We start from the raw sequence: 18,396 nt of genomic DNA, 5'->3' as shown, positions 1-18,396 counted from the left end.
GTTTAGCAATGACATGACGTCACGTATGGCAAATGTGAAATGTCAACTATATCCACCTTTGAAACATAATGCTTGTCAATTTCCTAAAGTTTGTCAATCCTTTGCTATGCACTTATTCTGATTGTATTTATTTTATTCATAATAAGAATAGGTTTTTGTTGTTTTCCAATGTCATCTGCTATGCTTAAAATTTTTATCAATTAGAATTTGAATATAATAAACCTTCCAGTATACAATGGAACGTTCGAAATAAAATCTCAAAATTTGTTTTGTAATCAGTAAGGGGATTGTTTTGACAGTTTGGCAACATTTTCCTTTGATCGCTGTACCATGTCATTTCGCTAAAATAAATTAACTTATTTGGAATGAAAAACAGAAAAATTTCTGACATCTCACTCTACGAGATATTAAATTTGACAGACAATAAAAAACTTGTTATTGAAAATATTTAATGATTCATTACTAATTAATCTCATAACAGAAAATGATCAACAGACATTTGAAATTAAGGAAGCATTTTAAACCAACAAAAATTAATATAAATCGAAGGTTGAGAAAAAGACAACCAAAATATCAATTTCTTTTAATGAGTGTTGTGCTCTCAAATTAACCAATGCTGAATTAGGAATAAACAATATCACTTTTTGATTGTTCATATATATAAAAAAAATATACAGAGCACATACTTATAAACAAAAATGCACAGCATAATAAAAATTTAACCGTACTATTAAAAAATTCTAAAGTTATGTCTAAATCTAGGCATTTTATAATCATCAATCAATATATATATATATATATAATTTTATATATAAACTCTTTCTCAATGTACACAATTTTTTGATATTCAACTTTAAATTATTGTTTTCGTTTTAAAAATACTTCAGTTTCAAACTATCACTGCACAGAATTATTTTTCACTTTATAACTGTGTTCTATACAATCCACTTCTGACCAACAAGTTCTCACTTCCAAAAACAACTGCAAAAAAAATAAAACCATATATAAAAGGGGGTTTTTGGTTTTCACAAATTAATTCAGTCAATTTTCAAAATATTCTATATATGCGTTAGCAACTGAAAAATTAGTTCATACAACAACTATGGGTACATTTTTCTTTTAATCAGCTTTTCCAATAGATTCTTTCGACTGATTGATGAAACATGTTCAAATGATTCAGAAATGTACTATTTATTATTGTTTGAATAAATGAAAAAACAAATTATTGTTTTATGCAACAATCATGTAAGCCACAACTTGCTTAAAACTGAATATTCTAATTTTAATTCCTATGAAGTGCCTATATGTGCCAAAATTTGAATTTAGACTAAAATCTTGGCTTACACTATTTAAGCTTGGCAAAGTATGATACATCATAGGAACTTAACAATAGAAAATTCTATTTCGAACAAGTTATGGCTTACACGATTGTTGCATAACACTGGCAAAATGAAAAAAATTATGTTGGAAATTTTATACTCTTGATAAAAAGAAAAACATTCCGATGGATTTATGTTTAAGAGATTCGAAAATAAAAATTGCACCCTATCAGTACAGTTGTAATGTTCTATAAAAGAAAAAAACCAATGTAGATGGGCACTAGGAGGCCATCCACTTTTTCTCTTATTCCTCATAATGAATTTTCAATTCAAAAATTGGCCTAAGCTTTGCTTTCTCAACACAATGCTATACAAATTTTAAATTAAACCAAAAAAAGCATATAAATCTCAATAAAAAAATAATTCTAAAAATTACCTGGTTCAACCAATTTTCATCTGCCAATAGTTCGTTTAAAATACAGGTTGTGTCTTTATTAGGGTCCAAAGCTCTTTTCTCACTAACACGTTTAGCACATTCTATAAACATTAGATACTTCTGGTGAATAACTTTATTCATCAGTTCAACCCTACTTGCACATATTCTACACATTAGGAAGTCCTTAAAAAAAAAAAATAAATTGATAATAGTAAATCCAATAGTAAATAATTTCATCTATTGTTAACTAAATGCATCTGTCGATAAAAACTTAGCTGTTATATGCCCACTGCCAGAATCACCTAAGCAATAGGATTTCTACTGCGAAATGTAATATATATTATTATCTTTGTAGTGAAAAGGGCGCTATTGGAATGCTCGGTGAGCGATATAAGTTCGTATCTCAGGATATAATAACATCATAATAATAGTGTAGCGTTTGGAAATCCTTGGTGATTTACCTATTAGAAGAGCTGAACCTCTTCAAATGTCAGGTGCTATCTGATCCAGAAACCTGTGGAAAGCAGCTCAAGAATTCTTCCACCGTTGCTCTGCGGATCGTAAGTAGGCGATCCGTATATATCAAATTCCTTAAAAAGCGGTGACCATTTCCTCAAACTTCGGTGCAGGGTTGTGCTAACCTCCGTTGTCAGGTGTACTAAAAATGACTTGGTTGGCTACTCTCTCTATCGATAAAACGCGGGAAATTAGAATGAGATGTATATATTTAGTTTGAAATTCGTCTATAGGGAAATCTAAATAAGAGGAACTCCCTCTAACTGCAGTTTTGGAACCATAAATATGTGCAAAATATTGACTGGTGAAGGGAGAAACCAATGATGCAAGAGAATACTGAATTTTCATTGAGAATACTAGGCTACTAAATGGAATCGAAAAGTACTGAATTTAGTAGAAATATACTAAAAATGCCAACCCTGTTTCGGTGAGTTATCTGTCACCACTCACCAGAGCAACCGTGCTTTTATTCTGGTGAAGTTCAGTTGGTAACCCCTCCCACTAATTTTGTCATTTGTCATTTTAATTTTCACATTATTGTTTATGAACATTTTCCATGGCATGCGACACTCAAAACTTTATTATTTTAATTATGAAACAAATACGCTTCAGAGCAATTAAGAACTTTTAGTTGTTTACAAATTAAAAAAGATTTATAACCTCCAAAATGCTCTCGCCTGAATTAATGAAAACCTCTAGTTACTGCTCTGAAATTCTCGGCGATATATGTACCATACATCATCCATAATATCACAGAAACTACTCTGAATGCCTAGTTTCTGAGCAAAGACACAAGATTATTATGCAATATTATAGACTTGTGCTGTTGTGTTATTAAATGTATACTTATGCGCTTTTTAAATTTCAATTTTTTTTTTGGTAAAACATAGATAGTATAGCAGGAGTAAATGATTGAGTTTGGAGAAAAAAATTGTGAAGGTTTTTTCATGTAAACAATTTTTGTTACTTAATGTAGTCGTTTTTTGCAAGTTTTTTAAATTTTACAACAAAGCCGCTGGAGATGCCGAGGAGAACGAAAGTCGATGTTTAGTAAAGTTGTGTTCCTAGAACACGTGTACGGAATTTATCGCCAGTTAAGTGAATTTGAAAGAGGTCAAATTATTGGTCTACGTGAGTGGTCGTCATTTAGAGAAATCGCTAACCGTACAAACAGAAATCCAAATACTGTTATGATATGTTGTCAAGCGTGGTTTGATAATGCCCAAAATCGAAGAAGAGTAGGCACTGGACGACGAAGGGTCACAAATGAAGTTCAAGATCGACGTCTAAGACCTATGGCCATTAGAGACCGATTTGTGACAACTCGATCTTTGGCTGATGAGTGGATAGGAGAACAAGGCTATCCTGTAAGTGTCCGAACGGTTTACCGCAGAATAAGGTCTTTTGGACTGCAGCATTATCGACCCCGTCTTGTGTTACCTGTGACGGTTGAGCATCGCCGGTAGCGATTGCAGTGGTACAGAGAACTTCAACAATGGATGTGGTCGTCTTTTTCTGATGAAACTCGATTCTCCTTGGGTGCACATGATGGCCGAAGGAGGGTTAGACGACGTCGGGGAGAAAGACGTGAACCTCAGTTCGATGTTGAGCGTCATGTACACCGGACATTAGGCGTTATGGTATGGGGTGCTATTGCACATGCAAGTAGGTCATCTTAAGTCTTTATGCGAGGTAACGTGACAGCGCTGCGTTACCTTTAAGAAATAGTGGAGCCATATGTTCTCCCTTAACTTAACCGGCTCGAGAATCCAATATTTCAGCAAGATAATGCCCGACCTCATGTTGCTAGAGTTAGTTCAAACTTTTTTGAAGCGACCCATGTGAATCTTTGCCATAGCCGCCCAGATTCCCCGATCTTTCGCCCATATAGCATGTTTGAGACATCATGGGTAGAAAGCTTGGAAATTTACTCAAGCCCCCACGGACTTTGGCGGCCATGAGACATGAAGTACGGGAAGCTTTGGATAGTATTGCATCAATGCCGAGATGTTTTGGGGAGTGTATTGCTAATCGCGGTGAACAAACACATTATTAACAAATTTATTAAAAAAATTGTAAACCCATCGTAATTTTTCTCCAAATTTCAATCATCTACTCCTTGCTATACTATCTATGTTAAAAAAAAACAAATAAAATTTAAACAGATCCTTCTGGGTGTTGCAGTTTCTTTGTCAATTACTATATTATTTATGTTTTGCTTGTTTCTTGCACTTAAGTTCTCCATTTTATTTTAATAATTTTTTCATTGATTTTTTGTTTTACATCTCTCGTGCCACCTCTAGAATGTCAATGACATTCTGGATGTTTCTGGGGAGTAGTCAGTTTGATTTTTAAGATGTGATCACCGATATTTTCAATCTTCTGACTTATGTTAGAGATCTTTTTGTGCAGCATTTTCTGATTCCATACTTCACTCATTTGTGTTTTTAATTTTCCACTATAAGCGAGTATATTGTTTCGATATTCATGTTATCTGTTCTTTTAGGTTTTATTTCTGATAGACCATATATTAAGTGCTTTCCAGTCACCGTTAGGAGCTCCAAAGCGTACCAGTGTGCACTTGTATTGTTCCAGTAAACAGGGTGTCGAGCCCTCGCGTTACCTTCCCCTTTCCCCTGATGCACCCCCTGCATTTGCGGGGCTTCGAGCCCTGACAGGTATGAGGGAGAAAGAAGACCGTTACTTCGCATAAAGTACGAGACAGCTGTAGAACACTGGGTTGTTTACGTTCAATTTGACAGTTTCGTTTTGGCCCGTTCCACTCATAGCAAGGGCTCGATGCCCTAGTGAACCGAGCCCAGGGGTGACACGCACCTGACTGGAAAGCAGCTATTATGTCGATTCTACCTCTTGGTCCTAATCTTCAGGCAGTTTGTTATGCATAAATCAAATCCATTATCCGAGGTTTCACCTTGGTCATTAAGTCATTTTTTTAGCTTCGACGGAGGACTTTTATCATTATTATTGAATTGGGGTCGTTGCGGATCAACCAGCCTTTCGGGAAGTGTGACCACATGGAACTATTTGTTCTTAACCCTATATATTCATACAAACTCAAGAAGGCAATTGATACTGTAAACGAAGCTGACAACATCCTCAGGGGTCTTGACTCTTACTTCGTGATTATCCAGGACTAACTTTCCCTTGTTCACTATTTATTCAGCTGCTTCTACATCTTCAGAACTTGCAAATCTCATCTGCTACTTTACCTATACTGTACAAAAGATATTTGCACTGACAGTGTCCTGTCAGCAGTCCCACCATACCTAAAGGTCAGCGCGTGGCAGCTTCAAGGTCGGTGGAAGCACCATACATTTCTTTGCCTGAGCAAAACCAGGAATGTTTCTCCAATGTTGTTCTATTGTTCCACTCCCATTGTTGCACCGCTGCGTTATATTGGTCCTTTCCAAGTCCCAGAATGCCTCAGGATCAACAGGCACCTGGCACCTTGGAGCTCTTTTCGCAAGTTCATAGTCTTTTTCATTTACTTCAATGCCACAATGCCCGGTACTCATAGTAGGTACTTCATTGCCTCTGACCAGTTGCTTTATGGTATTACGGCTCTCCCATGCCAGCAGAGACCCTTGTCCATATAATTCCAGGGACCTCAGCTTGGCCTGGCTGTCCGTAGTGATGTAAATATATGCCTTCCTTTGAGGTTTCTTTCAAGACACTCTTGAGCGCATGTATAGGCAGCTAGTGTCCCAGTTTGTAAGATAGAGGGTTTTAGAGATCCACATTTCAGGTCCATATACCCCAATAACTGTGCCCCTCTCTGATTTTGATCCATCGCTACACCATATGGAGGGCCTTTCGTCCAAACGATTTACGAGTTCATTGCACTGTAATGGTCATTAATAAACGTGTCAAAGGGTGCTTTGAAATCGAAGATAATTGGCATCACATCCGATGGTTTTGTCAAGAGGTATCTAATTGATTCAATATTTCAATGTTTCTTGGTCGGAGCTTGATATTCTTATTACTTCCAGCAGGCTAAATTTCCTTACATGTAAGTGAAAGGCAGGCAGATCAAGTATAGCCTCAAGCACTGCTACGGGAGTTGTATGTATAGCTCCCATAACACCAACATGGGCCAGACTTCGCAATTTCTACAGCCTGTTCGACAGAGGATTAACCTAACCTCAGAACCTACCTCCTTCATATGAGCATGGAGCAACAGAAACACTCTTCGAGTTACTAAATGCACTTGTCCACCATTCCAGAAGGAGTTTTGATAATAAGATTAAAAATAATTCAAGAAAAAGCACCATACACTACTGACAGAGACCACTATTCATTCTTTTTTTTTCTCATTAATTCAGTCTTGCAATATTGAAGGTAATTTGTCTTTCTTAGAGCTCATGACATTGACAGATGATTGAAATATTTCAAAAAAAAAATGTCTTCCAACAGTTTTCAGAATATACATTCACATTTATGCTCGCATTATCATTCCTATTTCTTTATACCTTGCAATCTCATGTGGAGAGTCACAAAAAATCACAAGTCATACATAAGTAATATTGTTGTCCATTTAATTTTAGGAAATTCAATGTTGTAATGGAAATTTTCCCCAGAATATAAGAAAAGTTCAATAAATATTTTTGTGATGACTTTGTGCAGTCACCTATTAGTCAATTGATAAATTAATTTTGGTGATTGCAGAAACTAAAACGAGTGTAAAATAATAATCATTCCATTTTCCTGAGTTAAAATATACATAAATTGAGCTTAGGTAAATTAGGTTATTCTGGCAGTTCACAACAAGATGAATTTAGTTGACTGGTGCTGGAATTATTGGGATTCAATATACAGTGTGTCTGAATGTCACATGATCTTTTTTGATATTAGATAAACCTTGATTTTTCAACTAGGTTTTTGGAAATTTAAATTAAAAAAAACTCAAGTTTTACTAGTCCCGTTTGTTTGAGTTTAAACTTCAAACCACCTAGTTTTCAAAAAATGAATGTTCATCCAATAAAAACACGATATTGTTGTTTTAAGTATGACCTTCTGCAAAAAACATATTATGCATTTTTCATAAATGTAACTTACTTTTTCACTTATGGCATTAGGATCAGGCTGACAACCTTCAAGTGTAGTTGAATTATAAGGCTGGCCATACATTAGAACTCTAACTGCTATACCAATCTTATTGCAAGCTGAGCAGTTTCTAATTTGACCATCAGAAATATTCACATCTCTTATTACGTTGAAACAAGGCCAGGTGCACACTGCTGCTTGTACACTTACAGGCCAATTCAATAAGGCTAAAAGGTTATTTCTTTTGCTTTCGGTAATATCATCTATTGTTTTCACATTAGATAAAAAGTAATCATCTGAAAAAGAGAGATAATTTTAATTTATCATTTTTCCAAAAAATTTTTCAGAAGTTAATCGTTGATGAGAAAATAATTACCTTGTTCTTGAAAAATCTCCGTCAAAAAATTATTATCCAAGGCTTGGGAAATTAATGTCTGTATATAAACTTCAAAATTATCCTGATATACTTCACTTGACTTCATACACCTTTCCTGGTAATCATGATCAATAATAGTGATTTCATTTTTAAGGAATTCAACAATAATTTCGAGTTGACTTTGTGACTTAAATTTAACTGGCACTGACATATATTGCTTTTTACTTTCTGGAGACCAAGAAGTATACTGAGAAAAGAAAATATAATGTAATATTCAATAATTAACTATGTCAGATTATAAAGTTACCGTTGATATATTTCTATATAACGTGATTCCATCTTGCTCAAAAGGCTCATATTTTTGTAATAAGGTTTTTCCATCTACTCTCCAAATGGAAGGCCATTCCTGTTTTAGGTCAGCTTTAATAACAACAAACTCACCTGGCTGAAAAATGTTGAATATAAATATACATTCATAAATTGCAAACCAAACAAACTAAAATTTACCTGGGTTTGTTTGTCCCTTAGTCTATTCGACTATTAGGGGGCAAGAAAAAAAATTAATTTGACATTACTCATCGACTTGGAATTTGTACATGAACATCAAAATGACTTGCAAATGTTTTGCTTGAATTTTGATGTTCTTAACCGATTTGACAATACTTAGTAGGGTATAGAAAATTGCCATTTCTATATGAAGAATTTCTAATATGAAATAATTTAAAAGCTATATAAGAACTTGTTTGAAGATTCGGAATAATTCCGATAGGGTTAATATAGATAGGAGAAAAAAAAACATAAAACCATGTACACCTGTAAAATTATATAAAAAATTATCTACCTTGAATGGATTGTCATCATTTAATACTATGCTTCTATTTTGAAGGGAAGCTGCTATATTATCCTCTAAAGTGGGAGGACCACCTTGTTTATTTTTACATCCTAGAAAAATAATGAATACTATTATAATTTTGTAATAATTAAATATATTGAAAAAATCTTACTACACTCATTGTTGGATTGTTGATGATAAAAATGATTGATTATATGTTTTCTAATTACCTTGTTTCAATCTCTTTGAATTTGGGGAGATACTATCACTAGAGTAACCATCATACTCTTTTATACCAGCTCCCTCAGCTGCAGCTGTTATTAAATTTCTTGTTTTCCCTCTTTTAACAGATCCTAAAGCAAGGTAACAGAAATAATAATGAAATAAATGAAGCACATATAAATATCATAATATCACATATTCAAACCCTAAAATTATATCTAGAATAAAATTTAATTGAGAGAGATAGGTATTTATTCTTATTGTAATAAATAACAATAGGTCATCGATAAAAGCCCTTTATCCTCTGATTAACAATTTGATATTTACGTTATTTCCGACTGTTAAATATGATATAAAATTAATAAATGTGTCTTTGTATATTAATTTTTTCTGATAATTTCCCATAAGCTAGCAACTGGGAATATGGAAGAACTTTTCTAAAATGTAAACTGTTGGTTTTAACAAGGGGTTAAGTTTTTTCCTCGATTTATTAGTTCCAATAATAAACCAAATAGAAGGCAATACTTTATTCTATAAAAAATAAATCATAATGATCTACTTTTCGTAATTATTCAAACATGGCCATCAATTTCTAAGAGTTTTCTGTACTGATAAATCATATACAGGGTGATTCAAAATTCAGTATCAAGATTTCAGGGGTGTATTTTTTTAGGTCAGGTTTTTGAGATCAAATTTGAAATAAAGATTACGTTTTAAGGTTCTCATCATCCAGTATCCTGAGTGATTGTAACAAGTTACAGGGATATATATTTTTCAAGGATCTAGCCTTTTTCGTCCCATAAACTTTTTCGTAGTATGTCGCTAGTAGATTCTAAGATATTAAATGAATTCTATATTTTATATTCATATACACAGAAAAAAACTAAAATTCCATGTTTCAATAATAGTCCGGGAGCCAGTAACACATATACATGACCAAGTTCCTCTCCAACAGTAATTAGTAGAATGCATCAGATAATAGTAATAAAAAGCCTCGTCAACGTAAGTTACGACTCCGCTGGGGGGAAGAGCGGCGGCAGCCCCCCAAACACGAAGAAAAAAAAAATACATTTCGTCATTTCCTCCCAACTGAAAATTTCTCAAATTGTAGCTAACCCAATATCTAGACGAAAAAATACAATCAGCTGGCTATAGCATAGTGTATTATACGTCAGCTGGTGCCTCAAACATGAAAAAATATATATATTTTCAATGACAGCTTTGACAACGACTCTGATAATGAATCAGAGAGTGCCACACTCGCGAGAAAAGGACTTTCTCCACATGTTGCACAATAATATTTATTTACTTCACTGACGTTCACGAGGCTTTTTATTACTATTATCTGATGCATCTCACCAAATATCTCTCGAGAGGAAATAATCAACCAAATTTGCACCTGGCTCCCGGACTATAACTAAATCTGACATTTCATTAATTGTAATCATAGAGTAATAAACATTGGTAGAGGTAGTATCCGCAATTTTTACGGTTCCCCCAACATAGTTAGACGACGTCGGATTGTGATATATTTTCAAATCCACAATTTTACTTTATCATTTCAACTCTACATTTGAGTTTTTAAGTTAAACGCCAGAAAACCAGATCCTCTGGTCATACTAATTTCGGGAGTTATTACGTTATTTGTTTATATCAATGAGATTTTAACCCACTGAATGTTACGCCGCTGATATATTTCCGCGCGCTCCTTGTCAAATTTGATAGTTCGAGTTGGTGACAAAATTTGCTTACTGAAAATGACATGTTTCTAAAAAAATCTATGTTTATTACTCTGAGATTATAATTAACTATTCACTTATACCAAAAATGAATATCAACTCCCTTATTTTAAATAGAATGCATATATGGATATATTATTATTATTATAACGTGATACAGACTTGAGGCTTAGCCTGTAAACTCTAAAATAATTTAAAATAAGTAATGTTGTCACAAATTACAAGATTACAAAAATATAAAAAAATTATAAGAAGAAAGGGATGAAAACAAAATTCGAGCTATAGAATGAAAAAAGATCACAAAAAAAAAAGAATTCAATTTCACAAACACACAGCATTCTGTGAGGCCCACAAGTCAAATTTGTTCTTGAAACTGTTCACACTAGGCGCACAAACTATCTCGGTCGGCAAATTTAAATGTATTTTCAAATTCTATGTTGGTTTAATGTGGTATTTTCTATCCTATTCCTATTTTTCAAAAACCAGTGGAGAGGATGGCTTGTAAAAAACTGAATAACGCATTCTCAACCAATTTTGGAATGGATATCTTGTTTGTTGCATCAAGCAAGAATTTATATTTCACTTAGAATTGCTTTGTCTATTTCTTTTTGTAATTTGAAATCGTTAACCTAATAAAAACGATTATATGCTCTAAGATATACCAGGCACAGAAGAGAAACTGAGATATATCTACAAGAAACACATGCTGGAAAATCTTTATTTTCATTAGATTCAAAGAAAAAGTTATAATTTGACGTTTTCAAGACTAGGTGACACGAACAGATCATTTTAATGAGATATTTCATGACATTCATTGTACCTTAGATTGGACACTAATGCTATTGAATTGTAGATTGTTGTTATCAGGCCACATAATTGCATATGTAATTCTGGTCATATAATCTTTATTTTTTTTCTGACCTTAAATCAGTACAGGTGTACTGGTACCAAGGCTTCAACTCATATAACAAATCTAAATTAACAAATCACTTCTATCGAAAAAAAAAAAATAAACAATTACAAACTTTGAGGTTAATTAAGTTCTAGGTATTCTCTTAGATTACGGCACATCTTCTTTGGATTGTTTGAGTCAGTCACAGTCACAGCAACAGAGTTATAAGTCATTATGCTCATATATCATATCATAATATTTCAATTTGGAAGAAAAATCCCATTCCTCTGTTTGGTACTGTGCGATTGGCAACATCGCATCGAATATATTGCTGAAGTACCACTTGAGAAGGTTCGACCCCAAGCAACAAACACCCCATGCGAGAGACAGTTTCTACCGTAATCTCGAGTCAACCACTCACAGTCTAACGAAACAAAACCAATTAATACTCTCTACTCAATTCTATCCATATATCGGGTGTCCCAAGGTGAGTGGCCTATTAGATTATTATGGAAACTATTGATGGTAAAGATTTCAAATTTTGTGGATAGATATTTGGCCCTGTAAGGTACATTTTTAAAATAATTTCACATTTCCAGTGTTGCCGGATGTACGACAATTTGGCAACAACTTTGTTATTTTGAATAGGACATCCGGTATTTCTATTTTTTTTATGATACTCCATAAAATATTGAATCTATTCACTATTACTTGTCCATCCCTATCTTCAACGGTTTTTGAGTTATTAATTATTTTTCGAAATTTTAGATCAAATTGGCGTATTACGAAAATGACTCTAGTTCGTTCAATATTTGAGATTTAAGTCAGAAATTTTGCAAGTCGTTAGATATTGATCTGATATGTGTCACTGCTCTTGAATTATGGTTGTCAATAATACAGGACGGACCAAAAAAATCATCATTTGCCAAGTTACAAAATTGTAAAAAAGTCTATTTTTTCAAATTAGACTCCTAGTATATTTTTCAATTTTTGGAATCAGTACAACACACTTTACAATTTTTCTATTCACGTCCCTATACCTATCTCAATTGGATTCCGAGTTATATGCGTTATATGTGTATATCTTTCTTGAGCCATTATTTATAGAAAAACCTCGGAAGAAAACACCTGTTAGGTAATTATTGTTTATTTTGACATTTATGGATTGAACTGATTCATTGATATATCGATCTATGAACCACATAGAGAACATAACAATACAAAAGATATTAACACTTATTGAATCAATGTTAAATCTAATAAACGCATATAACTCGGAATCCAGTTGAGATAGGTATAGGGACGTGAATAGAAAAATTGTAGAGTGTGTTGTATTGATTCCAAAAATTGAAAAATATACTAGGTGTCTTATTTGAAAAAATAGACTTTTTCACAATTTTGTAACTTGGCAAATGATGATTTTTTTGGTCCGTCCTGTATTATTGACAACCATAATTCAAGAGCAGTGACACAGATCAGATCAATATCTAACGACTTGCAAAATTTCTGACTTAAATCTCAAATATTGAACGAACTAGAGTCATTTTCGTAATACGCCAATTTGATCTAAAATTTCGAAAAATAATTAATAACTCAAAAACCGTTGAAGATAGGGATGGACAAGTAATAGTGAATAGATTCAATATTTTATGGAGTATCATAAAAAAAATAGAAATACCGGATGTCCTATTCAAAATAACAAAGTTGTTGCCAAATTGTCGTACATCCGGCAACACTGGAAATGTGAAATTATTTTAAAAATGTACCTAACATGGCCAAATATCTATCCACAAAATTTGAAATTTTTACCATCAATAGTTTCCATAACAATCTAATAGGCCACTCACCTTGGGACACCCGATATATAAGCGTCAGGCTGGTGCAAAATAGGTCCAGTAAAGGAAAATGTAAGAATATAGATGTTAGCTTCTTTTTATTAAAAATAATTCTATGGTTTTGAATGGACAATAAACCTAAAAACTCACCTTTCTTTTTTGATTTTGCCAATACATCATCATCTCCATCATCTTTAACTTTAGGTGTCCAGGCAGGGTCTGAATCTGAGTCTTGGAATTCTGGAGGCTCTTCCATTTCATCATCTTTACTGGCGGTTTCACTCTTTTTCCTTTCTTTAGCTGCTCGTTTACTTGATTCTCTTCGGGGAACACTTGTATTTGCATTAAGTTCTATAACAAATAATTATAACCTAATCAGAATTCTCCAAATTCCATTGAAAAATCTATGTTATTACTAATCAAAGCAATTCTTTGCAATAATCTGAATTAATATGCCATGTGATTGGACACAAAAACAAATTCTTGAAACAGCCTAGACACCATGTAAGACATGTGTGTAAATTATCAAAAGATTGTTCAAATAATAATTTGAAAACCTTACTAGACAATTTTGTATTTTGTAATTAAATTCAATATTTTTCTGCAGATATTTATATATTGATTAAGATAGACAATGGTATTAAGGGAAAAATCATAATAGTCTTTCAGTTTATTGCAGAATAACGAAACATAATACAATTCATTTCCTTCCAAAAATTTCTAAAACAACAATATATTTTATTAACTTTTTTGTGTAAATATTCTTTCTATATAAAAATTTCTAAGCCAACCCTTAGGTGGAAGATTTAGAACTATCACTCACTTTTTTGCATGGCCTTCAATTTTTTTTCTTTTTGTTTCTCCTCTTTCAATTTCAACTTTTCCTGTTTCCTCAATAAAGCTTCTTGTTGCTTCTGGAGTTTTCGTGATTCCTTTGCTTCTGCGGTTAATTTAGGTTTCTTCTCTTTAACTTCCTTGATAACTTTAGGCTTTTCTTTAATAACAGTCTTTTTCTCCTGAGTTTGAGGTTTTACTTTTGGAAAGAAATCATCTTCAGAACTGAAGCCATCATCCGAACTATCAAAACTGTCCCTTTTCCTTTCTTTTGGTAGAGGGAAATATCGTGGATCATCTTGAGGATCACCTTGAGTAGATAAGCGTGTAATGACAGGTGGCGGAAGTGGAGGAACAACGACAGGTTGTGGAGGAATGCCATTACTATCTGGTTTGGTCTCTTCTTGTCCTATGGGCTTAGAGGGAGGACTGGGACGTGACCATGTTTGTTTACGCCCAGTTCTTGATGCAGGAGGCGGGGATGAATCTCTTTCTCCCTGCAAGAACTTCAAATAACTACTCATAAAACCTGCACCAGGACCTGAAGGTTTATCCAACGATTTTGCAGCAGGTTGTACTGTTTTATATGCAGTATTTGACATATTAGAGGGAGCTTTCACAGGTGGTCCTAAAAATAATACTCCAAAAATATAACCAATTCTAAACGGAAACAAAAAACCCACCTTCTGAAAGAAAATTGAGTTCTTCCTCAATATTAGGAACAACAACTTTCGGCTGGTCTTCTTGCTGTACAAATTGAGATGTTGATGGTTGGGGTGATTGTTCTCCGTAAGATCCTGCAGGTGCAATTTCCACAGTTGATTGAAATTCCTGAGGAGGCGGGGCTAAATGAAATGGAGCAAAGTAAGGCAATGGTGGAGGGTGATGACTGTGAGGATGAGGCACCATCAGACCCTGATGTTGTTGATGAATTGCTTGTGCTCCAAACAGCTTAGCAGTAGGTGGGGCTAGGTTCCATCGATCAAAATCAAAATATGCTCCATTTTGCTGTTGCTGGTTACCACCAGAACTATGAGCTGGTGGTGGTATTCTTCCTAAAAATATGAAATTTGTTTAAATTATTTATCATTTATTCTTTCAAAAAATAAACCAAAATAGTGTTCTTACCTGGAGATTCATTTACTACAACTGGAGCTGCTACTGCCGCTTTTTCATTGCTTTTTCTCCTTTTTGCTGGTTGTTTTACTATCTCTTGTTTGATTTCTGCCTGTGGAACCTGACAGCTTTGTTGTTGTAAATTTTTAACCAAACTCATGGGATCACCTCTGCAGCTTGATAAATCTTGTAAAGTAACAGTATGACCACTGTTAGTATCAAAGTAAGCTTGTTGCCGTTCAGATATATTCAGACCAACTGTTCGTTGCTGAGGTTCAGTTCTCACAGAAATATCGACATTATTGGTCGTATTGCTATACTGATTGTTGGGAAACTTACGGTTCTGTCTTTCATCCCAACAATTCTGGTTGCTCTGCTGAGGTTGGTTTGCTCGTTCAAACCTTTCCGGATAAGTTTTCTCATTATTTAAAGCTCTTGTGATAACAGATGGGTAAGCAACATTATTATTTTGTGAATTTGGACGTGGTACTGAAACATCTAAGGGAGAGGGTGGCGCCACTTGATTACTTGAGTTCTGTTGTGGTGACGAAATAGAACTCAAAGGACTATTATACATTGGATATGCTGGACTCTGAGCATGACCTAAAGGAGAAGCCTGGGAATGTGCTTGATGAGGACTAGGTCTTCTTGGTACAACAACATTACAATCTGGACCATTTGAGTTATTGTAATCCGGTCCACTTTTTGGTCTTTGAAACTCCTGTTCAGAATTGGCATTCTGCTGCTGAAAATGCCTATAATTGGCATGTTGCGGAAACTGTGCTGGTCTCTTAACAGAAGCATTATTGCTAGGATAGTTAACCCGATTCTGAGCAGAATCGATTATTGAAAAGCTAATTGGTGATGATTGACTTTGTTCTTCATTGCCTCTCTGTCTCTCGTTCTGAGTCTTAGGTTGCACAGATGTCGAGTTCGGTTTGTTCGAAAAGTTTTTTTCTATCTGTCTAGCTGGTGGGTTGGGAGAACTGAGATATGCTCGGGTTGGTGCTTGCGGTACCCGATATTCTTTAGATACTGTAGCAGTTGGAGTCGAAGAAACTATGCAAGATTGTTGAAGGTTAGAATTAGTTGTGAAAGATTTATTATTAGATGCACTTTCAGAACCTCCAGAATAAGTAACAGGCACTTGATAGAAAGTGGAAGAATTTGATTGAGTAACATTAGCTTTAGAAGTGGCTGTAGAAACTTGAGGACTCTGAGCTCTGGTTGAAGATTTGTTATTTCCTCCAGCAAGTTGCGAGTTGAGGTGATTCAAGCTTTGAGCAGCAAAATGAGGATTGAAGTTCTCATAAGGCGTCGTCTTGCTTGTTGTTGTGGCAACAACACTTTCATGAGGTAAAATACCAAATGGACTATTTTGTTGCCATGCTGCAGATCCTCCTTGTTCAAAGAAAGTCTGAGCCTGATGGTACTCTCCATCTGTATTTTGTTTGGATGTAGTAGATGTTTGAGGTTGCACCAAAGCCTGAGCTCGATGCTGACTTACAGGAGTCACATAATGGGACGGTTTAGGGCCAGAGGCATGGTGAAAAAGAGGACTAAACACAGTTTCGTATCCAACAGGGGGTGGCGATAAAAATCCACCAGCAGTAAGAAGTTGGGCAGTAGTCGTTGGGGGTGCACCACTAGAATGATGATGTAATTCTCCTGAGGGTGAACTAGTCTGAACTCCTGCTAATCTATTGTAAGAAGCATAAGCAGACCATGGCCCTACTGGATCCATGCTTGTATAAGGATATCTTTAGTCGTTTGGCCATCCCATCTGCAAATTAACATTTGGTTTAGAAAAGTAGAGGCGTGAAAAGAACATACATTGGCCAAAATTTACAAAAGAAACATTGATATTCAATTTGAATATCAATGAAATGTGTTCAAACCTCTATGTTTTTCAAGACATGAATATTTTATAGGAAATACACAGGTTCTAACTGATAAAAATTATTGCCAGTTATTGTCAAATCAACAACAAAATTTTGAAATTCAGAGAAGGTGCCAATTCATTTCTCCAAAATATTGACCATGAAGCCCTAGGTTTCAAATACCAGTTCACTTTGTAAGATGACCATCTCAGTAAAGTTACAAGTTGAATTAGTTTCTTTAAACTTCAAAAACTTACTTTTCAGTAAAATTTTTAACTCCAGAGATTATCTTTTCAAAGTTTATGATATACACCACCAGGGAGATCACAATACAAATAAAAAAATTTGTAATAAATAATAACAAAACTATAGTTGTCGTTCTAAAAACAAACTAAATCAGTCCTGGGATGAAGAGATAATTATCTTTAACCTTGAATTCCTACATTTAGTGAGAATAAGTGTTTATATTTATAAAATACTATTATAGCGATTAAATTGATCGTCGATCATGAAGAAATGGTTAGTTTAATACAATATAAACCTGAATAATGAACTCCCAGATAGAAAATAACAGAAGCTTTCGTATTTTGTGCATTGTTTAGGTATGAAAACAAGATGCCTGGAGCCTTCATGAACTTCAATTGAAATAATGAATTGTGGAACTACTGGAACACGATTTCTTTACAGGTGAAACAGTTCTTAACATAAACAACTTGGTTGAAAATCACGAAAATGCATGATTCACTTACTTCTCATTGATGAGAATGAATTATTTTTGACAGTTCTTTATACATTCCATAAATATGGCTCCGTAAGCTATGCGAATCTCTTGCAACAAACACTCAAGGAATATTCAATTAAATCTGAGTTTCCTAAACAATGAACACTACCGATGTCACTCTCTTGTAACTAATATTCATCGTTTTCACGAAATCCATTATGCATATTCTCTGTAAATTGTAGATTAAATCAAAAATATTTAGGTATATAAATCTCGTCGGCCATGCGAAATTGATACTAACAATAGAATGAGCGCCATCTTTTGTTTGGAAGGCGTTTGGCGGGAATTATTCGAAAATACTTTATGGAAAATGGCAAAAATTAACAAACAAAAATATCCTTATTTAGATTATCCTAATTTTATGTAACTTTTTTGTATTGATTATAATTTACTAAGAGGAAAATATCAAATTTTACGATTCAAACAATTTTTTCTTGGAACTAATTCTTATTAATTGAAATTCTTAATTCTTTGTGTATGAGCATGTTATTAAGAACAGAAAATTCCAAAATTTTTCTCCGAAGAAATTTGAAAAATCAATATTAATTTTCTTT

At 34.0% G+C, this 18,396-nt stretch overlaps 1 protein-coding gene across 3 annotated transcripts; it reads right to left on the bottom strand.

Moving 5' to 3' along the window:
- Window positions 1-432: 432 nt before the first annotated feature.
- Window positions 433-18,089, bottom strand: LOC123684699 (chromodomain-helicase-DNA-binding protein 7). Of its 3 annotated transcripts, none has more exons than XM_045624069.1 (12): window positions 17,811-18,089; window positions 15,194-16,964; window positions 14,749-15,120; window positions 14,055-14,693; window positions 13,382-13,582; window positions 8,774-8,896; window positions 8,553-8,653; window positions 8,019-8,156; window positions 7,712-7,958; window positions 7,348-7,631; window positions 1,756-1,938; window positions 433-981 (listed from the first exon to the last, which is right to left on the bottom strand). In XM_045624069.1, the coding sequence occupies exons 2-12, from the start codon at window positions 16,923-16,925 to the stop codon at window positions 898-900; spliced, it is 4,104 nt and encodes a 1,367-aa protein (XP_045480025.1). In that variant the 5' UTR covers window positions 16,926-16,964; window positions 17,811-18,089; the 3' UTR covers window positions 433-897. The 3 variants fall into 3 exon arrangements, with proteins under 3 accessions (XP_045480025.1, XP_045480027.1, XP_045480026.1); XM_045624071.1 differs by lacking the exon at window positions 17,811-18,089 and adding an exon at window positions 17,603-17,757; XM_045624070.1 differs by lacking the exon at window positions 17,811-18,089 and adding an exon at window positions 17,319-17,499.
- Between the last annotated feature and the right edge of the window lie 307 nt (window positions 18,090-18,396).

Source organism: Harmonia axyridis, chromosome 7 (assembly GCF_914767665.1).
Source record: "Harmonia axyridis chromosome 7, icHarAxyr1.1, whole genome shotgun sequence".
Lineage (NCBI taxonomy): Eukaryota > Metazoa > Arthropoda > Insecta > Coleoptera > Coccinellidae > Harmonia > Harmonia axyridis.
The sequence above is the reverse complement of the archived record's forward strand: the minus strand, read 5'-3'. Positions and strand labels throughout refer to the sequence as shown.

Bases quoted from the DNA above. Each gene is read 5' to 3' on its own strand.
- LOC123684699 (XM_045624069.1), bottom strand. From the start codon at position 16,925: ATGGATCCAGTAGGGCCATGGTCTGCTTATGCTTCTTACAATAGATTA. The intron at 13,583-14,054 runs GTGAGTGATAGT...TATTTGTTATAG, and splicing joins ATTGAAGGCCATGCAAAAAA to AACTTAATGCAAATACAAGT. The intron at 1,939-7,347 runs GTAAGTTACATT...TTTTTTTTTAAG, and splicing joins CTAATGCCATAAGTGAAAAA to GACTTCCTAATGTGTAGAAT.